This window comes from Molossus molossus, unplaced genomic scaffold (assembly GCF_014108415.1).
Source record: "Molossus molossus isolate mMolMol1 unplaced genomic scaffold, mMolMol1.p scaffold_m16_p_1, whole genome shotgun sequence".
Classification (NCBI taxonomy): Eukaryota; Metazoa; Chordata; class Mammalia; order Chiroptera; family Molossidae; genus Molossus; species Molossus molossus.
In genome coordinates, this window is record NW_023425344.1 from 229,281,721 (window position 1) to 229,304,050 (window position 22,330).

Genomic DNA, 22,330 nt, shown 5'->3' on the forward strand with positions numbered 1-22,330 from the left:
TCCTAGAAAACTCTCTAGCCTCAACCATGCTGGCCTTGTATGCAACTCATTTCTTCTTCCCCCAGCAAGCCACCTGACCAGGGAGTTGCCCTGGGTAAGTACTCCTATAGCTTCATGTACTGAACCTCTGGCAAAGCAGTTTATTGAAATCATGTTTAACCATCTGTATCTCAGGTGCTAGTACAGAGCCAGGCACATCGAAGGTGCTCAATAAATACCTACTGTTTAAATGAATATCCCAAATCTATTTTATTATTTGTCATTTCAGGAAACCCACAGTATTAGTGATCTAATGCTGCATAACTAAGTACTCCAAAACTTACTGGCTTAAAACAACAATCTTATCTCTGAATTTCCATGGGAGAGAAATTCAGACAGGGCACAGCAAGGCTGGCTGACTGTGCACATCAGGACCTCAGCTGAACGACTCAAAGGCTGAAGGCTGAACTCATCTCAGTGCCCTACCCATCTGGCGAGTGATGCTGGCTATCAGATGAGAGCCCAGCTGGAGATGTCAGCCAGAACGCCTCATGTCACTTCTCTGTGTGGCTTGGGCTTCCTCACTGCATGGTGGATGGATTCCAAGGGTAGGTGTCCTGAGGGAGTAAGAAAGTGACGGGAGGAATGTCTACTTTTCATGACTCAGGCTTACAGTATATCACATCACTTCCATCACATCTGTTTGTTAAGACACCAGTTGGTAAGTCCAGCCCACACTCAAGGGGAGGGGAATTAAAACTCCATCTTTTGAAAGGAGAAGTGGTTAAAAAAAACTTACATTTTAAACCACCACAACCACTTGGCTAGCACAAGAAGCAAAGTGAGGGTGATAGCTAAGTGTCTGAAGAAGTTAAGACTTTGGTTTAAATTATTAGTTGTGTGATCTAGGGAAAATCCCTCTCTGAGACCCGGTCTCCCCATCCATAAACAGTGAGCATATTGCAGTCGTTGGAACCTGGTGGTTTTTACATGCTTGGAATCTTCTTGCCTCAGTGAACTCAAGAAGATCCCCGCTTAACTAGCTTTCTTTTTTGTATTTTTTCTTTCTTTATTGATTTTCTTTTTAGAGAAAGAGAAACATCGATGAGAGAGAACATTGATTGGCTGCCTCCCACATTCCCCCCACTGGGGACTGGGCACACAACCTGGGCATGTGCCCTGACTGGGAATCGAACCAAAGACCTCTTGGTGCCTGGGTACACGTTCAACCACTGAGCCACACCAGATAGGTATTAACTAGCTTTCTTGAAGTCCTGTGCCCCTTCCCATGATTGACCACCCTGGTTTCTTAAAGGCGCCTAATACTGTTTGACCCTGGAGGCAGCAAGAGGTTGCTATCGGAGCTCAGGGGACCTATCAAGTTCCAGCACCAAGAACAACTTTAAGAAACAGATGGGGAACCACTGAGGACCTCAGATTCCCCAAGGCCTTCCCTGTCCCAGTCCAAGTGTGGAAACCTCTGCTTGTCAGAGAAGGAGATGATGAGAAACGCCACCCTCACAGTCCTAAGAAGCCCAATCTGTCCACTGGGGCCCAGGAGTCCACATTCACCCCACGAGGCTGTTCACACTCGCTCCGGGGGGGGGGGGGGCGGGTGTTAAAGCCCTCAGGCTTCTGTCTCAATGTAGTGAAGTTTCTCCTGTAGGCTCCCTGTCTGAGCCTTTTCTGCGTTACAGCTGCGGGGGTTGGGTCTCTGTCGTCCTGGGCCTGCATACAACAACGGGCCCTATCACCTTCTTCTGGGCCGGCTGGTGGCCCCCAGCTATCTCCTTCCACTCCTTGGTTGCGGTCCCAAGACCCTGGGGCGAAGCTTGCAGACGACCGGCCGGGGGCGCCCAGAACCAGAGCCTTGCGCGGGGACGTGGGCTGAAGGCGAACACTACGCACCCCGCTCCCGCTGGCGCAGGTCTTGGGTGGAACGGGGTGATTTTAACCCTTTCACTTCCAGAGGCAGTGACCCTAAGCCCCAGACATCCTTTTAGGAAGGCGCGCCAGTGGGGCTCTACGCTCCCCCAGTGTGAGGACCTCGGCTGACTGACTGGGAAACTGAGGCCCACAGAGGGAAGTGACCTGGTAGATGGCCCACAGGAAAACAGACGCTGAATCCGGTCTAGAACCCCGGTCTTCCAGGCCATGCTCTGGCTTCTGCACCCTGAGGGTCCCTGGGAGGTCCTCCCCTTTGGACATTCCCGACCGCGGGCCTTCCGAGCCCGGAATCTCCCTGGGGTTTGCGCACAGCTTGGCATATTGCAAACTTCCGTGCTCCGCACCAGCTTCGCGGCGCCCGGAGTAAGAGGGGAGCGAAGGACCACCGCCACCTTAAAGGTACCTTGCCGCCGAGGGTTGGCGGCGGGAGGTGAACCCTGCGGGAACGCACTGGCCCTTTAAGAGGGGGACAGAGCGCATGCGCGGCGCGGGCCGGAGCCCAGCTGGGTGGGCGGTGGGAGGGCGAGGGACGCGGCCAGCGACAGCTGGGCCCTGGGGCGACCCGGACGGCGGCGGCCCCAGCTTTGCCTGGTCGCGGAGCCGCGACCTGTGCATGCACCCCGCGCTCCGCGGGCTGCTCTCCGGGGACTAGGGCAGCTCGCGCTCGCCAAGGCTTGATCCCTCGCATCCAGCTCCGTCCGCGGGTCGGGCGGCGCAAGCCTCCCTCCCGGCGCCTCCGGACTTGCCATCCCCGCTCCGCCGATCCTCTCTCCACCCCCTTAGCCGGGGCCGCAGGAGCCCGAGCGAACAGCCGCGAAGCATCCTTCTCCCGCCCCAGCCGTGCCGCCGCCCATGCTGCAGCCAGTCCCGGACGGCGACCCCGCAGCCAGAGCCCGCCGCTCGGTGACTTCAGCCTGGCCCCTGCGCGCTGCTCGGGGCGACCCCGCTGAGCCCTGGGCCCGGGAGAGGGACCCGCGCCCCGCGATGGCTCGGCTGGCGCTGCGCCGCGCTGGGTGCCCGTTTTCTGCCCGCTGAGACGCGCCGGGCTGGGACCGGAGGAGCCTCGGCTTTCCCCTCCGCGCCCTTCCCCCTTCTGGGGGCTCCGCTGCGGCGTCCCGGGAGCCAGGGGACAGGGGGCAGAGACAAAGCCCACTTTGTGCGGGGAGTTGGCTGCGGGCGTGGAATGCGCGCGTCGGCGCGTGCCCTCTCCCCGCGCCCCGCCAGCTGCGAGTCTTGGCTCCCGGACTAGTCGCGGTGAAGACATCGCGCCCCCTCGCCGCCTCCGGTCGGGGGGGTGGGGGTCCAGGCTCCGAGCTGATGCGGCCTGAAGTCGCCTCGGTATCCCCCACCCCCGGAGCGCGCGCAGGTGCGAGCGTGTGATATTTTGTAGAGGCATTTGTTCTCTCCAAAACTAGAACCCGGGGAGCCCAGTCAGCGTGGAAACCCGTGCCTTGACCCTCTCCGTGGCCACAGGTCTGAGCTGTCTGGCCTCAGTTTCCCCCCTGACTTTTTTTCTGCAAGCCCAGACTGCTGCCAGTCATTGTTCTCTCTGTCGAATGAGGGATGCTTTCTGAAGGCTGCCAAGTTGGGGTGTGTTCTCTTTATCCCATTGTCCAAATAGTACAAGGCTTCTAAGGCTGACCCCGGACCACCAACCCCCTGCGTCCCCCCACCCCCCCCCCCTCACGTTGAGGCATTAATTTTTCTTTTTCTTATCCAGTAGTATTTAATTGTACCAGAGCCACGCCCTGGTTTCTTAAAGGCGCCTTATACTGTTTGGCCATGTGTTATCTGTGCAGCTGGTGTGTGGGAGGCCTCCTGTGAGCCACCTATTTTTTCCTGCCTCCCAATACATCCTTTTGCGTCCCCCCTCCCAAGGATTTTGGGATGCCAGGAGGGAAGAAGGTGGTTGGGGGCAGTGCTGCCCCCGCCATCGCCGCTGCTGCCTCCTCTGGGACCAGGCGTTTGGAGACCAGCGAAGGGGCCTCAGCCCAGAGAGATGATGAGCCAGAAGAGGAAGGGGAAGAGGACCTGCGAGATGGAGGTGTCCCCTTCTTTGTCAACCGGGGTGGACTGCCTGTGGACGAGGCCACCTGGGAAAGGATGTGGAAGCACGTAGCCAAGATCCACCCTGATGGAGAAAAGGTGGCCCAGCGGATCCGTGGGGCCACAGACCTGCCCAAGGTGAGGGGTTTGTGTGGGGGGGAAAGATGGAGAGAACCTAGAGTATTCATGACCTTAAGGCTGGAAGAGCAACCCCCTTACTGGGGTAAGGGTCCACCGTCATGGTAAGATTTTTTAGAATACAGACAGGTTATACCTATCCAGAAGAACTTTCTCCCAACTGCGGTTGAGACTGTTCCGTGAGGGCCATATGCCCCATTTCCAGGAAGCAGATGAACAAGTACACTACTGTGGGTTGACATCTTATTTGCTAAACCAGAAAACCACAGGCAGAGAAATAATGAATAGGGAGGATACAGGGTTTCATATATTGAAAAATATTTTCATGCGTTATCTCACTGAATTCTTCGTCAGTCTTGTGAGGTAAGTGCAGTTTGGGGCCCATTTCCAGGTAGGAAATATGGGAACTCAGAGTCCCATAGCCAGTAAGTGGTAGAACTGGGACCCAATCCCTGGTCTCCAGGATCCAGGTCATCTGCTTTTGTGGACACTAGATCAGGACAGTTAGAAGAGGGCCTATAGTGCCCTGGCCAGTGTGGCTCAGTTGGTCGTCAGGAGCACTGAAAAGTTGCCAGTTCTATTCCTGATCAGGGCACATGCCTGGGTTGCAGGCTCGATCGATCTCTGGTGTGGGGCATGCAGGAGGCAGCCGATCCATGTTTCGCTCTCCTGTCAATGTTTCCCTCTCTCTCCCTCTCATTCCTCTCTCTCTCAAAATCAGTTTTAAAACATCTTTAAAAAAGAAGAAGAAGAGGGCCTATGAAGAGGGGTAAAGTTAAATAAGTTTTCTGTGTATGGCTGGAACTCCTCCATGACAGCTGTCTTCAGTTGTGTGCCTGTGAAGGCTGAGGTTGTGTCTCATTCATCTTTGTCTTTAGGAGGTTTCCAGTGTGCCTGGCACAGAACAGGCACTTACATGGATTTGCTCAGGGAAAGGGTGCTTGAGACTTTCTGTGCTGTACAATGCAGATACATGCCTGACTTTTTTCCTCTTAACATTTATCGTCAAGTTAACTAAAGAAGCACTCTGCCAAATGCAGAGGCCAGAAGTCCCCAAAGAACAGCCCTCTGGACAGAGGTCAGAACCCAGTGCTTAGTCCTGGTGGCTCAGGTGAGAAGGGAGGGGCTGGGGAGTGTGGTAGTTCAAGTGGAGTAGACAGAGACAAGGGTCCTGTTTCATTTATACAAAGTTGCTGGTAGAGCCATGAGAGAGTGCCTTCTGGGAAAAGGAATTTGGAGGTTGAAGTTTGAGGAACTGCCTAGTGTTGCGTGAGGAAATGAAATTTAGACAGATTTTGAAGGGCTACCCAGTTGCCCTCTGTACTACTTTAGAATTTATTTAGGTAACCCACTATACATAGATTTTTTTCCCCATTAATATAGTCTTAAAATGAACACTGTCGTGAAGATTTTAGAATGTAAATTTGGGGGTCCATCTCTGGTTATTTCCTTGAGATAGATTCCTAGAAGAGACAGTATTGAGTCAAAGGATGTGACCATTGAGTCCAGATTGCTCATCTATCTATCTGACCCAAAGCGGGTCCCTTGAACCTGTTTGAGCCACAGTTTTCTCATCTGTCATCTGGGGGTGATTGCGGTGAAGATTCAGTGAGAGGCTAAGTATTAAAGCATTTGACAGACCAAAGCCTCAAACCAACACTGGTTATTGGATGTTCATTTCCTTTTTCACGTCCTAATCAGGAGGAGGAGGCTAGACTTCACTCAGAGCGCACGGGCAGTGAAGCCAGAGGCGCGCGCTTCGCCACATGGACAAGCTGGTGTCCAGCAGACGGCACTCCAGCCATCTTGCTTCCGTCTAAACCAGGTTACAGAGGAGTGTGAATGGAGACCGAAGAGTTTTCCTGGAAACTAAAAAAAATAGTTAATGAGTTTACTAGTGACTGGTCTATAATGTCATCTTGTCATCCTCAACCTTCATGTCCAGGAAAGATACCAAGGAAGGATTGAAGTTGTTGTCTGTGGAGGGGTGTGTCGTGACCCATGAGAGTATGGTAGGCGTCAAAGGAATTTTGTGAAAAGATTGGGAAAATCCGAAACTTCCTCTCCTCAAAACGCAGGAAAAAGTGTCGGTGAGAAAACCCACCCAAGCCTGTGTGGGGTTTCTCCTTGACTCTGGCCCAGAGTAGAAAGCAGCCCCCGAGTCTGGGAGGCAGCAGTGATTGGATCCCACAGTGCCAGCAGCAGAGCAGGTTGACAACTGGGCTGGCCCCTCCGCAGGCGGCTGTGCCCTTGGAGCTGGCACAGGCATTCTCTGCAGGGGTCACACGCGGTGGGCCCACGGGATGAGCACAATGTTTTAGAAGACCACTTGAGCTAACATTTAAAATTAGACGATTTCACATGAAGATCCAGATTTTGGGCATCTTTTCAAAAAATGAGAAGTTCTGGGCGCAGAGAATCTGCGATCACACATGGCATTGGCAGCGGGACCAGAGGAGTGGTTCCCCTCCCCGAATTGGCTACAGTCTCCAGCACTCACTCCCGGCCTGCCTTCCCCATTTGTTATAGGAGGCCGAGTCTGGGATTCCTGCCAGCGCTGCCCAGTAGTGTGACAAAAAGGGAGCGCTCTGCCCTCAGATACGCCATGTTAAATCCGGGTTCTCCCACGATGCCTATGTGAGGGGGGTCTGCAGGCTCCCTGCCTCAGTCTTCTCAGCTGTGAAATAGGCATAATAACAGTATCCATTCCCGAGGCTGTTGGGAAGACTTGATGAAGGAAAAGCATGTGAAACAGGTGAGCATGTAATTTATACCCAGCAAGCGGAGCAAGGACGGAGGCTGCAGCCACCCCACAGGCGCTTTGAGGAAACGCCCTTTACAATAAGGATGGTATCAGCACGTTAAAGGGCAGCCGTTTCTGAAAGGATCCCAGATCCAGGGACAGTTTGTGCTCCTTCATGAGAATCTCACCGTGATGTTCCAAGCTGCCACCACCTTTAAAAGCTCAGTGGCCACTCATCCCAGAGCCAGCTGCTGAAGGTCTTCTGACTGTGGCTCTGACTATGGGGTTCCTACAGAACACCAGTTTGGACATCGGGTCAGCATGAGCTGACCAGTAGCTTCAGCACACACTGGAGTGACAGTGAGCAGGGGCTGAGCTTTGCTGTGTGCCTGGCCCTGTTCTAAGGCCTTGACATGAGCATCTCATTTACGCTATCAGGTTGGTTCCATTATGGTGCTCCTTTTACAAAGGAGGCATCTGAGGCACAGATACATTAAGGAGCATGATACCAGACAGTGCATTGCAGGGCTGGGATTTGGACAGTGATGGTCCGGTTCTGCAGCCGCTCCATCAGCCTCTGGGCTGTCCTGCTTCTTGCCCACACACTCAGCTGTGGGCTGTCCTACCTCCCCCAAGCCTCCCTGCTGTGCTGGACTGAAGCAGAGTTCACCAGGGACAATGAGCAGAACTCGGGGTTTTAGGGGTTCCTGCAGCAAGGGCAACCCTTGGCCTTGTAGTGGAGGAGGAGTTGGCCCTAAAGAGGTCTGGGAAGCCAGTGTCGCTCATCGCCATTGCACCCCGCCCCTCGACAGTGAGGAAGCATTTCCTGGCTCCTGGTTTGGAGGAGGGGGTCGGGCACATCCAGGCTACCAGTCCTAAAGGGAGCCTGGTCACGTGGGCATACAGAAGCGTATTTGTTTCTGAGCGATGAGTGGATGCGTATGTGAGCACTCAGGAGAACGTGTCTGCGCCGTCTGTAGCGGTTAATGAGTTAGCGGGGTCCTGGAGCTGGCTGGGCGGCTCCTTCCAGCTGAACCTCAGTGACGGTAGCCTCTGAGCCCTGCTGTGAGCCCAGGTCGTTTTTAAACTCTCAGAGTCATTTTCTTCTCCTGGAGCAGCCAGTGCCTGGGTCCTCTGTCTGGATGGCAAGGGGTGTCTTCTTGGGTGCTGCCCGGCCCTGGCCCAGGGCTGGGGTGAGCTTAGGCCAAGGGCTCTTGTTTGGAGTGTCTCAAGGGGGGTAGGGCACATTTGCAGTCCGTAGCCAGAGCTCCTGGAAATCACTGGATGCCCTCACTTGAGACGCCAAGACGGCCTCTCAAGGACCTTCCGCCAGAGAAGGGCGGGGCCACGCTGTGTACAGTCAGGTGGGAAGTAGTTTCTCTCCCACCCCCACCCATGTCCTGACACACGGGAGTCAAGCCAAGCCTCCGGGAGTTCTGGAGCCCATTTGGCACAGGGCGGTTGGGCAGGAAGAGGGAACTCCCCACCCCTGCCCCCACATCCTGGGACTTTTATGCCCCTGGTGACTGTAAGTGGTGGCGCCAGCTGGAGCAGCTGTGATGTGAAAGGGGAAATAGCTTCTTCCAGACAGAGGGGTCAGCCGGGGGGACAACCCAGACAGGGCGGAAGGGACCATCGAGGTGGGGAGAGGAAGTTCATGCAAAGCTGTCTCTCCAGGGCCTGCCTCCCGCATCTACCCTCTGGAGTGAGTAGGTGTCTATCACAGGCGGTCCTGTGCCCCCAGCCATCAGCAGCAACCCAGGCAGGGGTGTGCAGTGATCACCGTGGGTCACTGTCAGAGCTCCCCCGCCCGCCCCTGCTTGACCCTTCCCTTCACTCACACCCCTCCCCGCCAGACTGCTGAGTGGGCTCCATGGGAGGAGGGGCTTGGTGGGGACCTGGGGCAAAAGGGTGGGACCTCTCTGTGAGGAGCCTGAGGCCCCTCTCAGCTGGCAGTGCCCACAGAGTGGGACTTGTTCCCAGAAATCTGGTTCTTCTGCCCAAAGACGTCTGTTCTATAGCCCCAGAGGACTCTGGCTGATGCTTCTCTCGGCCTCCTCGGCCTCACTGACTTGTTGCAGCCAAACTGCCAGGATTTGGGCTCCCCTGGCCAGAGGGGAACCTGGGACCCAGGGACCCACACCTGCATGGTGGCCCATTTCCCTGCAGACTGTCTGGCTGTTGAGGGGACAGCCTGAGGGGTCTGTAGCTTCTGACCTAACTCCCAGCTGCCCACGCCTCTGGGTGTCCAGCCATCAGGAGGCGCCTGCCTGCCACCCCATCTCTCCCCTTCCTGGGCCCAGCACGGGAAAGTGTCTTCTGGTGGGGAGGACTGCCTGGTGACCCGGTCACCTGTGCTGCTTACAGGGTGGAGGGGCAGGGAAGGGAGGTGGTTTGTTGTTGTTTATAACTTATCTTTATTGATTTTAGAGAAGAAAGAGGGAGAGGGAGAGAGAGACATCAATGATAGAGAGCATCGATTGGCCGCCTCCTGCATGCCCCCCGCTGGGGATCGAGCCCACAACCTGGGCATGTGCCCTGACCGGGAATTGAACTGGCGACCTCTTGGTGCATGGGTTGACGCTCAGCCACTGAGCCACACCGGCTGGGCAGGGAAGGGAGGTTTTGAAGGGGAACCAGGGATCCTGTGCCTCCGTGAAATGCCACCAAAGTGACTAGACCGTGGCAAGTAGAACCACAGCAAGACCTGTCCCCAAACCTGTCCCTCTGGCCTGCCACCACTGACTTACTCCAGTTGCCATGGAGTTGGAAGGCCTGGTCAGTGTGCCCTGACAGGGTGGGTGACAGCCTCTGCCGGGAGCGTGTGTGTCCCTCGCTGGAGTGCTCCCCAGCCAGGGCAGGCCCTGGGAGGATGGGACACCAGGTAAACCAGTTCTGATCCAGCACTCGAATCAGAACAAGCCCCACATCCAAGTGAACTTAACCACAACACTGACATTCTTATTAAGCCTTAAAGTTGATGAATATTTAAAATTCAAAACAGTCGGTGAGTCAACCTGTATTTTCCTAAAATTATTAAAGAAACACAAAATTGGAACATCAATGTAAGTTCGAAGTTAGCAATGCTGTTAAGTTGCAGGAGGGAGAGGAAGGGTTGCCAAGGAGAAAGGCTCGGGGTAGGAGGGAAGCAGGGAGGCCCTCGGCACTGGCTTCTCTGGGGGATAATCTGGGTGTCCAGTGAGCTGGAGGCCCCAGGGAGATCCTCCCTCTGTGACCGGGGCTCTTTCTTTGTCCCTAGATTCCCGTACCGACTGTGCCTACGTTCCAGCCCTCCACGCCCGTCCCTGAGCGCCTGGAAGCTGTGCAGCGCTACATCAGGGAGCTGCAGTATCCTCCCAGGTCCCAGGTCCCGGGTCCCGGCCCCGGGCTGGCTGGCGTGCTGGTCCAAAGGCCGAGTGGGGCTTGTTTTCAGGCTGGGCTGGAGAGGTATCCACTCAGCGACCTCATGCCACAGCTCCAGGGCCACCATTCACATGGCATCTCCATGCCCCTGGAGTTGTTCAAGCCCAGCCTGAGTCCTCCCAGGTATTAGAGGGACTTCGATGAGCACAGACCCAATGTCCACCACCCGCTTCCTTCTCTGTGCGATGGGGCAGATGTCTCCTGAGCTACCTGCTGGTGGGTGGCCAAGTTGGGTCCACCAGCCCAGACCTCCTCTGCTGTCCATCCAGCCCAGCAGAAGGAGGTAACTTCCACCTCTTGGAATATTCTCCCAGTTCTTTATCTGTTTCCTCCCTGGCAGGGGGCTAGTTTCCCAGCAGTGAAAGGGCTGGACCCTCAGAGCCCCAGATCCATGATGTCCCTGCTCTGGGCCCAGTACATCCTGGGTTCTCTTTTAGCTACATGTGAGGCAGAAATGGAAAGACCAGGTCCTAAGCAGGGGAAAAGCCAGGCTGGTTACTGAACATCAGATCCAGCCCTTCCTTTGTCAGTGGGGACATGTCAGCCGGGGGAGGGGAGGAGGTTGGCCTGGGAGCTGCCCCGAGCAATTTAGCCGAGCTGGACCTCCTGCCCCAGCCTTCTCCTCTTGGTCCACGCTGCTGCTCAGCTGGTTAGAAAATGAAGTGCTACAGAGAGCTGCCTGCAGCCCAGACTCTGTCCCAGCCCTATCTGGCTTGGCTGCCTGCTGGGAGGGGAGACCAGGGAGGCAAGGGTGGAAGCCAGAGAGGACAGAGAGGGACCATGTGGGGAAGGAGACGCACACAGGCTGTTCCCTTCTCTCCCCTCCAGACGGTCAGGTCTTGAGCAGGGCCTTCTGAGAAGCACTTCATTCGGTCCTTACCCAGCCTACACCCCTGGGAGTGCAGGGCCTCAGGGTCTGGGGGTGGTGGGGGAGGAGGGACATGCCTCTTCCAGACCAATCCAGGAAAGCCCTTAACCAGCACCACAGGTACAATCACACAGGGACCCAGTTCTTTGAAATTAAGAAGAGCAGACCCCTCACAGGGTAAGTGTGGGCATGTGCTGTCCCTCCGCACAGAGGCCGACAGGGCTCCTGGTCGGGCTGGCGCCCCCTCAGGGCGCCTTTGGGTGGAAGCTTGTGCGGCAGTCAGGGCCTCTCCCAAGGGAGCGTGCCAGCGGGGGCGAGTGTCCCCCTGCACCGCCACATCTCCCTCACACACCGCAGGGGCCCTAGGACGCCAGGAAGAGGAACTCTGGCCAAGGTGAACACAGGGTCCCGTGCTGAGCTGGGAGGGTGGCAGGCAGCCCCCAGCTGGCCTTGGTAATCACAGAGGTAGAGGTCTGTGTAGAAGCCTTATTATCATTTTTTAAATGAGAGGTGAACCCAGCAAGCAGGACAAATCTCTCCCCATTGCAGGGACCCTGTGTGTCACCCCATTTGCCTTACTGGATTCTTCTGGTCATTTAGTGCAAGGCCCTGTGTCTGAGCAACAGGGACCCCTCTGCATCTCTCACTTCCTAATCCACCATCCAAGGTGTAGGCTCCTGACGGGCAGCCCCGCAGAAGCCCCAGGGCAGAGGAGAGTGAGGAGTGAGTGCCACTTCCTCACTGGGCTTGGGGGCTCAGCTCAAAATGTCCACAGGTTCAAAACCCCGTGTTTTAAAAATTAACATGAATTTTACATCTTGCTCCACACATAATCTGTCCACGTTTGCTTTCTTGCAAAGAATGCTTTAAGTGGTTTATTAGCTAAATTATTTAATTGCCCCCTCCCTCTCTGAGGCCCTGGTGGAATCAGCCTCCCTCACCCTCAGAGCTTTGCTCTTGTTGTCTGATGGCTTCTGTGTGAGGGCGCAGCTCCAGCCTCAGTGGGTGGAGGAGTCCAGCACCGTCCTGGGCAGAGCCAGCAGCCAGGCTGCATTCTTAGACCTGGAGGCAGCGTTCAGTGAGGAAGGAGGAGCCAGGCCTCAGGAACAGGCTGTCTTAAAGTGTCCTGAATTCCAAGTTCAGGAGCAGGCTGGGGAGTCACCGGGCTCACTGCCTGAGATGCCATGTCCGGACGCAGGCAGCTGGCCGGCTGTGGGGGAGCACTTGCAATCAATTACAAGCTCTTTAGAGACGCCACGATTGGATCAGGGGTGTCCACTGTGCTCCAGAAGCGACAGGATCAATGCCAAGGTTCCCAGTATCCAAGGCAGATTTTCCCACTGGCCCCCGCACCACCATTGCAGAAGGCCCCAGCCCAGTGGCTGTCAAAGAGCTGCCTGTGGCTGGGTGCTCTCCATTCATGCTCCCTGCCCCCAGAGGTCAGGAGCCTTGAGTGGGAGGAGGAAGTGAAAAGAGGGAAGGGAAAGGGCCTCCTTGCTTATCGTTAGTGGCTGCCTCTCCTCCCACCCTCTCTGGCTCAGGATGGACAAGGGGAAGGGAGGGGAGGTGCTGAGCCTGAGCTGAGGCGACCTGCAAGGGAGATGGTCTCTGTCTGGCATTTCTAATCCACCTGCCCCTCCTGACACTGCCCCACTGGAAATGGCTAGAAGCTCTCTCCTGATGGCTCTGCCTCCCTGCCCCCCAGGCTGATGGACCTGGCCAAGGAAATGACCAAAGAGGCTCTGCCAATCAAATGCCTGGAAGCCGTGATCCTGGGAATGTATCCTTCCTCAGCTCCGGGAGGCCTGGGAGGGGCAGGCACATCCTCTGGAAGGGGAGGGCTGAGTGTGCCCCGGGCCCTCCCAGCTCTCCCAGCGCTCATGAACTTGCCTCCAAAGTGAAGGTGCTTGAGGAGGTCTCAGTCCCCCCGTGCTCAGGAGCTAACTTCCTGGGCTTACTGGGAAGCTCTTTCTCGAGTCATGTGGATCCAGTGACCCTGTCTCTGAACCCCAAATCAGGACACATTATCTCACAAAGGCTATTGTGCCATTTCCAAGAGCCAAACGGTCTTGGAAGAGCAGGTTGAATGCCCAAACGTTGGCATTTCCAGGACATGTGGATCTGTGGAGGTGATGGGCGGGATGTTTGAAACAACTGCCTGCCTTAAAAAAAAGCAGAGGGTTTCTCAGTCACTCCCACCCAGAGGGCAGCACGGGGCGATAGCGGGGCCCCAAGGCGGGCAGATAAGCCCCAGTTAGAGCAGGTAGGAGGCAGGTGTGTAGGGCCGGTTCTCTGACCTGATTGGTTCATGCCGAGCCTTGAGCTTTTTGGTTGTCTACAGAAAAGTGTGCTTGTGTGAATGTAGAACGAAATAGTAAATCCCATGTGCCCAGCACTCACTCTCATCAATTCAAGGCCAGTCTTGGTTCACCTCTGTGTCCCTCCCTGTCCCTCTTCCCCATAGTACCATAAGCTCTTAAATATTGTGTCGGCCGTGTCTGGGGCAGGCGCCTGGCTCAGTATGCCAAGGGGACGAGGGGAGGGTGCCCAACAGAACAGGGAGTCCACCCAGGAGGGTAGGTTAGGAGAAGATGATCAAAGGGGAGGAGCACAGCCTCTCGGAGGAGGACTGGAATCCGAGGGGGCCACGCCCCCTTCCCCATAGACACAGCTGCCTTAAATTACACAGAGACTGTGGGAAGGGGGCTAGTCCCTCTCCCCCAGAGGTCCCGAGAGCCAACCCTTCTGTGGCAGCCATTTCCCAGAACCTGACAGGCATTGCCCTTTCTTTCTTTTTTTTTTTTTATATCCTCACCCGAGGACATTTTTCCATTCTTTGTACAGACAGAGTGGGAGGGAGAGAGAGGAAGAGAGAGAGAGAAACATCGATGTGAAAGGGACACATCGAGTGGCTGCCACCCGCACGACCAACCAGGGCCGGGGACAAACTGCAACCGAGGTACGTGCCCTTAGCGGGAACCGAACCCGGGTCTCTCCGGACTGCAGGTGGGCGCTCTAACCGCTGAGCCAAACCGGCCAGGGCAGGCATTGCCCTTTCTAAAGGGTTCTTTGCTGGGACGAGCATGAGGCCAGCCCAAGAACTTCAGGCCATTGCCAGCACCTCCTTCATGACCCCATAATGCTTCTCCTTCAGGGGTCATACACCAAAGTGGGGCTCCCACCCACACTGAAGGAGGGAGACACCTCCTCTCCCCCCAGACACATAGAAGCTGGTCCAGGAAGGGTCACGTCATCTCAGAGCCTTTCCTGGGTTACCTGCTGACTTGTGGGCAGAAAGAAAACAGGACAGCCCCCACCTGGGCGGAGGACTTCCCCAGTGTCCCCGTAGCGACTCCCTTAGTCGCTGCACACATGGTGGCCACTGTCCTGGGTCTGCGCCTGTGCCTCATCCTCTGCGCTCTGAGCCTGTGCCTTGCTCATCTGTGTCCTCCATGACTTGCAAGGAGTCAGGCTGAGTAAGGATTGTAATGACTGAGAGCCTAGACTGCAAGGTCCTGAATCCTAGTTCTGTCACCTACTTACTGTGTGACCCCCACCAATTTCCTTAACATCTCTGAGCCTCAGCAATTTCCTCTGCAAAAGGGGATGATGGTAGTGCCCGTCTCACAGGTGGCTAAGATATTTGAATGAGTGGGTACATGTAGGACACTTGGCATAGTATCTGTACACAGTATCTACTCCAAGCTTTTATCTCGTTCATCTTCTACCCATTCAGTCAAGACGAGTTTTATTGAGTAACTATTATGTGCCCATCTCCGGGCTAGGCCCCAGAGACACAGCAAAAAACATGGCAAACAAGGTGCCCAGTCCAGCCAGGGAGACAAAAAAGCAAGTAAGCAAATAGTTAAATAATTACAGCTTGTGCCCTGGCCGGTTTGGCTCAGCGGTTGGAGTGTCGGCCTGCGGTCCTGAGAGACCCAGGTTCGGTTCCCGCTAAGGGCGCGTACCTTGGTTGCAGTTTGTCCCCGGCCCTGGTCGGTTGTGCGGGTGGCAGCCACTCGATGTGTTCCTTTCACGTCGATGTTTCTCTCTCTCTCTCTGTTCCTCTCTCTCCCTCCCACTCTACCTGAACAAAAAATGGAAAAGTGTCCTCGGGTGAGGATAAAAAAATAAAAATAAAAATAAAAAAGAATAATTACAGCTTGTGGTGAGTGTGCTGTGGGGAAAATAAAGAGCAGGGCAGACTTGCTTTAGAAAGGGAGGTCAGTGATGATGGCCAAGCCTAAGGCATGGGAAGGAGCCAGTCCAGGGCTGGCGGGGAGCAGCCCTCTGGGAAATGTTAGTGCAGAAGGTCCTCAGGTGGGAAACCCAGGTGGACGGAGAGGTTGAGCAGGTGGGGCCAGTGAGGGAGGAGGTTGGAATGGGCCACTGGGCCAGGCAGCATTGGCCTCCTAGGCTGTGGGCACAAGCTTGGTTTTATTTGCAGGGCAATGGGCAGTAAGTGTATGTATGGGGGGGGGGGCATGGAAGAGAACAGAATTGTCTGCATCTGAGGGAATGTATGCGTGAGAGAGAGACACTGTGAGAACAGTGTGGAGAGTGGCGGCGGGGGAGAAGTGTGTGAGATTGGGGGAAGGAAGGAGAGAGGAGGGAAGAGGAGGGGCAGGGTTGCAGCCAGCAGGCCTCTGTCATGCCTCCTTCAGCCACAGGTACCTTGGAGAGCCCTGCGGTTTAGAGGGAAGGACTCGCTCTTAGCTATCCTTTTGTGAGCCGTGCTGGACATCATAGCCGCAGCCACTAATCACTGAGAGCCTGCCCCTTACAGATTCAGTTTATTGAGCACCTACTGTATGCCAGGCTCAAGGCTAGACAGTAGGACATGGAGGTGAGCAAGGCATGGTGCCAGGAGCCAGGGATCTGGGGGCCCCTCACGCAGACTGTCCCCTGGGGTAGGGGCGTGCAGCCCCAGTCCTGTCTCCGCGCCCCTCCCTGGCTGGTTCCTTAGCTGGGCTCACGTGGCCAGTTACCTCACCAACAGCATGCCCACCCTGGAACGCTTCCCCATCAGCTTCAAGAGCTACTTCTCAGGGAACTACTTCCGCCACATCGTGCTGGGGGTGAACTTCGGCGGCCGCTACGGGGCCCTGGGCATGAGCCGGCGCGAGGACCTGATGTACAAGCCCCCGGCCTTCCGCACGCTCAGCGAGCTCGTGCTGGACTACGAGGCCGCCTACGGCCGCTGCTGGCACGTGCTCAAGAAGGTGAAGCTGGGCCAGTGCGTGTCCCACGACCCGCACAGCGTGGAGCAGATCGAGTGGAAGCACTCCGTCCTGGACGTGGACCGGCTGGCCCGCGAGGACTTCCGCAAGGAGCTGGAGCGCCACGCCCGCGACATGCGGCTCAAGGTCAGTGTGGGCGCGCCCTGCCCACGCGCAAGGCCTCTTCCCCGTGCAGGTAGAGGGCTGCCACTTCCTAATGGACACTCCCACAGGGACACCCCCTCAGCCCGCCCCAGCCCCACTGCCACCCCAGCCATGGTGGGTGGGAAGTTTCCAGCGTCTTTGCTCAGAGGTCACTATTGTTGAGACAGTCCCCTCAGGGGGGCAGGCCCGGGAAGGCTCCAGAAGGAGGCGCGTGTGAGTTGGGTGTGGGGACAGGGTAGGCCTTGAACACTTGGAGAAGGGGCGGGGGCAGCACTCCAGGCGGAGGGTAAAGACCCTCACGGCCTGTCTGGAGGGAGTGGTAGGGTTGGGTACCGTGGCCTCCATCACCTGTGCATCCTCACTCTTGAACCCTAAACACCGCCTTCCAGTAGAGGACCGGGAGGGAGTCAGGCCCTGGGAAGACAGAGATAGTAGTTCCTTCCCCCATCCCACCCGATGAGCAGGAGTGGGAGGGTCTGCTGCCCCTGAGCTTTACAGTGGGGAGAATCTTGGCCTCTCCCTTGTCCCCCTGGACTGAGGGTGCCCCCCGGGGGCCTGCCAGGTCCTTCGTGGTGTTCAGCCCTTCCCCATTGCTCAGTCACTGCTGTGCTGTGACTCTGTGCCTCCTGGCAGCCGGGTGCCAGGACCATGACCTTGGTACTCACATCCACTGATGCTCCCCACACCCCTGTCCCGGAGGCTTTGCCCTGCCAACCTCTAGGCCATGACCATATGGGCACCTTCCCCGGGGCAGAAGTGGGCTGCAGCGGACCTGCCATTTTCAGGGGCTGCTCTCCTCCCTGCTCTGGGCTGGCCCTCCCTCTGTACTCTGGTGGCCCAGCTCCCTGGCTCCTGCCGCTGGAATATTTTGCATCTTCAAGGGAGCAGTTCGGACCTAGAGCTGAAACCACTGGTTACCTAGTCTTTAGTGCTGTGATTATCGGTCTGTTCGGTGCTAAGGACTCCCCATATTATTATCCCCTCTCCAGCACCCCCCACAGTATACCCCATGTTGTCAAAATTTAGACCAAGCTGACTGTGCTGCATAAAGGGTAATTCATTGGCTTTTCTCAATTGTTTCTTAATAGCTACCAGTCTGAGTTTCTGATTGGCTAGAGATAAGCACTGTCACCCTTGGGGCTGGTAGGATCCCAGCCTAAAGCTCAGACACGGATGCTTCCCCAGCCGGCTGGCATGGGTAAATGGCCCCTTTCTCGAGGGCCTCTTATAATATCACAAAGGCTCAGTGACATCCCCCTACAATCACACTATTTTAGGGGCCAACTGGGATTGAGCAGCCCTGCTGAGGAACCCTTGCCCTGGCAGCTTTAGTGCCTGGAAAACAGGTTTGGGAAGACAGACGTGGGGACAGCAGAGTGGCTGCCTGAGCTTCCTGGGCCCGGCCCAGTGCAGCCTCAGGGCTGCGGCTCCTCCAGAGCAGGACCGGCTCTGCTCCACGGCAGCCCTGGAATAAGTCTCTGTTTCTTCCTCCCCATCAAGATTGGCAAAGGGACAGGCCCTCCCTCCCCAACCAAGGACCGGAAGAAGGACGTGTCCTCCCCACAGCGGAGCCAGTCCAGCCCACACCGCAGAAACAGCCGCAGTGAAAGGCGGTGAGTGATAGGTCAAGCCTCGGGGGCCAGAAAATGGCTCTTTCCTTTCCTCTCATCTGCTGGGTCCCTGCTTTCGGTCACTCCCTTTTCCTCATTCCCACTGTTCTCTTTTGCCCCGCGGGAGGGAGGTGACTTGGGGTGGTGGGCCTGTGTTTATGTCGCACATCCCAGCAGTGTAGGCCCATTTCCCCGGGAAGGCAACACTGGTTACCCTGGGGCCTGGCCAGAGGTCCGAGGCCAGCGTATACGGGAGAAGAGGGGGATGGGCCCCTGGCAGATAGTGAGTTCTCCCAGCACTATCGTTGGGAAAGTTATGAACATCAGACAGCAGCTGGCAGACGGCTTTTAATACATCTTTTTGCCCCTGTGAGTCTCTGGTTTTTGCCTCTATCTAGATGGTAGAAACATCCCATTAAAACGCCACCTCGGATTTGTCTCCTGTCGGTCTGGTTCTTGCTTTCAATATCCTTGTCATTCAGGAGCCACCTCCCTTGTATGATTTAGGGGCACCGGCAGGCTTCCATTAGCCAGCGTCATTCACTTTGAGCGAGGAGAGTTGTGTGGAGACAGGGTCCCCTCGCAGAGGTTTACACATTAAGCTCTTACAGCCCGCTGCGGCCAGATTAGCTGACCTCTGGCAAGGAGCAGGAGCCTGAGAGCGTGCAGGGACCACCCTCCGGCAGCACAGGCAGCTTGGAATTCCGGAAACAACCTCCACGCTGACTCTGCTGCTGCCTTTGGGGCACCTTGAAGAGGAGGAGAGGGGAGACATGGGGCAGCGCCACTGGCTCCCTCCTCCCCCCTCCCTGACGGACCACTCACCCTTCTCCCTCCTCTGCTCTCCTCCCTGCAGGCCCTCGGGTGAGAAGAAGCCTTCCGAGCCCAAAGCCATGCCAGACCTCAATGGATACCAGATCCGGGTGTGAGGCGGTGCCGCATCCCAGCCTCGCCCCCTTCGGGGGCCTGGATCTCCTGCCAGAACCAGCCTGGCTCGTGGGGAAGGAAGGGCCGGGGACGGAGCAGGTGCGAGGCTGCAGCTCAGCCACCCAGGCTGCTGCCCCTCCCCCTGGGCCAAGCCTCCTAACTTTGGGCTGAGAGGCAGTTAGCATTTTATGTGGAGTTTTTAACTTGACAACTAAAGTTTACGGTATTTTTGGGAAATACGAAAAATGTAATGGATCTGCCAGTGGCTGGCCGGCCTGTGCCAAGGAGAACTAAGTGCCACCTGGCTGGGTGAGGAGGGGTTGCTGGCTCTGCTGGTTCCCCTGCCCCTGCCGACTCGGATTTGGGTCCATCCCGTGTATGGGAAATCTCCCAGCCCACTAGGCCTGTGGCAGGACGGCAGAGGGGTGGAGGCGTCTCTGCACGTCACCTGTCCCGGCAGCATCTTGACACAGGGAGAAGGAAGCAGGGTCGGAATCATCCTAGGAGAGGTCTGTGTGGCCCCTATCAGGAGCTTGATACAAGTGACATCTCCTCCAAGTGCAGGAGTCCATGGCCCAGGAGAGCCTGCAGGCCCTTGCAGCCCCATGGGCGATGATGCTGTGTGAACTGGCACTGCCTACTGGCACGCCCCCTGCTGGGGGGCTGTAGGGAAGCTCAGGAGAGGACCGTTGGGGAAAGAGTTCCTACGCCCCTCCCCGTCTTGCTCAGCTGAGCTCTGCCTCTTGCTGAAGCTGGAGCTCCCTGCAGAGGGGATAGGCTTTGCCAAGGGCTCAGATTTGCACTGTGCTCAGCATGATTGTAGGGACTGAGCAGAGCTGGCGGGTCCAGGAACTGTGGCTGGGGACAGGGTGGTACACTCAGGCCTGGGTCTGTCCCCTGGCAGTCCCCAGGGATGGGTACTGCTCCTCCCTCCTTTGTTCTCTCAGCCCTTGTTGGGGAAATGAAGACCAGACCAGAATGTTTGTGCCCCAGGCCCACCTCCCCTCATTTAGCAGCCTGTTTAGGTTGGGGGGTCCCTGTGATGGTCAGGCCTGTTGCCAGGAAGAACCTGAACAGCCAGAGTCTGCACAGCTTTCCCGTCTGGCATGAGAGAACTGGGGAGCAGTTGAGAGGTTGTGGGAAGAGGTTGGTGGGGCTGGGTGAAGGTTCTAGAGGTTTAAGCAACAAGGAGGTGTAGGACAAGGGTACAGTGTGGCCCCTGAGGAGGGACAGAGCCTGAGAACTGGGTGATGTAAGTGAGAAAAGGATGTGGGGGAGAATTTAGAGTAGTGAGTTCCCTGTTGCTGGAGGTATTCAAGCAATGACTCGACTACTTATCAGGAAGCTGTTGAGAGGATTCAGGTTATGGAAGGGTAGCTGGATGAGAGGACCAATGAGGTTTCTTTTAACTGAGAGGCTATGATTCAGCCAGGGGCAGCTGTTAGGAAGGCTGCGGAGGGGCTGGGAGCCTGGAAAAGGGAGGATCAGAACTGGAGTTGTAAACTCAAATGCCTTCCAGGGCCAGGCAGGTGATAAGAGGACGACTGCAGGGCTCGGTGGGGACTGTGGCAAACCAGAGAGGGCATATACTCCATTATAGTGGCCGCTGCTGCTCAGCTGTTCTGAGTGCAGGCCCTGCATTGCCAGATTTTCTGATTTTTTTCCACAGGCCAGAACTCTGGATTTTTATGTGAAATATCCTGATTTGTAAATGTTGGCAATCAGTTCAGGAAATTTAGAAAACCAACATGAGAGAGAATGCCTACTTGTATTGTCTGAAGGAGAGAGAGCGTGCTGGAAAGAAGTCCGGATGTGCTCTGAGGTGGGAAGGATGAAAGTTCTAGGCTTCCCAGGGCAGGCTGGGCCAGGACAGGGGTCTGGCTGCTGAGGCTGCCAGAGTGGGCAGCTGTCCCCTGTTCGTCTTCTGCACTCACTCTCCCTGAAGTCCAGAGACCCCCCCATGGTTGCCATGTCGCCAGAGGGTGGAGTAGAGAGTGCGGTTCGCAGCCTGCCCTGGAGATGGATCGCACTCAGGAAGCAGAGGAGGAGGAAGGCGGGGAGACACTCTGCTGAGGCAAGTGCCCATCAGGGAAGGCACCAGGCTGGCAGCTCTTCAGACCGGCAGCTCTCAGCCCAGAGCCAGACCCAGCAGGAAGGCCAGCCGGTCAGCCCTTGGGTTCTTCATGAGTCACTGGTCCCTGGGGAGGTACTTAACCTGACCCCTTGGCTGCACCCCAGCCAGACCATCCAAGGGCCATGGTGACCGCCGACTCACCACCCATCCCAGTTTCGGGACGTGGAGTGGTGGTCCCATGTTGCCACAGTCACCTAAGACAGAGCTGGCTCCCTTCTGGGAGGCATGAGTCTAAGGAGGAGGCCATTTCTAGGTCTGGATGTGGGTGCCTTGTGTAGGCCGCTCAGCAGGGAAGGGGTCCTGGCTGCCCCAGTGGACCATGGGGCTTGAGGGGACAAGATGTGAGGCAGCTGGGAGCTTGGGCCGGGAAACAGGGAAGCTGCCCCAACCACAGGTTCCTTCCACGGGCCTCTGGGGAGCAGGAGGCAGCGTGAAGTCCACACTCCAGCTGCTCCCTGTGAGGGAGGGAGCTGACCATTCCAGTCGATAATCCCTGAGCACTCGCCCTTCCTCGCTAAGACCGTGGGCCTCTGGAGACCGCCACAGGATACAGCGGTGCTTTTTCATTTATTTTTAACTGTTTCTCATATGTAGCAACCCCGTCGCCCCTCTGGGCGTGTTTACACAGGCTCTGCTCCCTGGGGCCGGCCTGGCTGCAGAGTTCCTGGGGAGGCAGAGCAGGGACCTCGGGGCCTTCGTCAGCATCCTCAGTGTCACCTCATCTCACTTCCTGTGAGGGACAGGAGCCTGGCTCCTCCTGACAGGACTGCCCTCCAGCTCTTGGCATGGGCTCCTCTGACCCCAGGGGTGTGGGCTGCCGCCTGAGCAGGCGTCACGGTGAGGTCACAGAAAGCTGCCGGATGAAGGTGGGTCAGGTGGTGGGAGGTGATTGCTCCCCAAAGCCTGGTTCCTTGTGCTTGGTGCCAGGAAACTGGGTTTAGAGAGCCCACCCTCCCACCCGCCTGCCAGTCCTCTTCCTCCCACGGTCTCGGCACAGTCACCCTGCCCCATCTCAGCGGCCACCCCATTCTCTAGGCCTGGCCAAGGGGGAGGATCGTAGCCCCAGCCCCGGTGCCGTGCACAGCCTAGGGCCAGGTTTCTGGAGCAGAGAGCCTGCTGGGCCATGTCACC

At 56.7% G+C, this 22,330-nt stretch overlaps 1 protein-coding gene across 1 annotated transcript; it reads left to right on the top strand.

Moving 5' to 3' along the window:
- The first annotated feature begins 1,863 nt into the window (after positions 1-1,863).
- VASH1 (vasohibin 1) lies at positions 1,864-22,071 on the top strand. Its single transcript, XM_036276916.1, has 9 exons — positions 1,864-1,906; positions 1,983-2,325; positions 3,805-4,110; positions 10,113-10,201; positions 11,265-11,321; positions 12,850-12,924; positions 16,129-16,510; positions 18,029-18,141; positions 18,995-22,071. Exons 2-9 carry the CDS (start codon positions 2,134-2,136, stop codon positions 19,065-19,067), a joined length of 1,287 nt encoding a protein of 428 aa, XP_036132809.1. The 5' UTR covers positions 1,864-1,906; positions 1,983-2,133; the 3' UTR covers positions 19,068-22,071.
- The last annotated feature ends 259 nt before the right edge of the window (positions 22,072-22,330 follow it).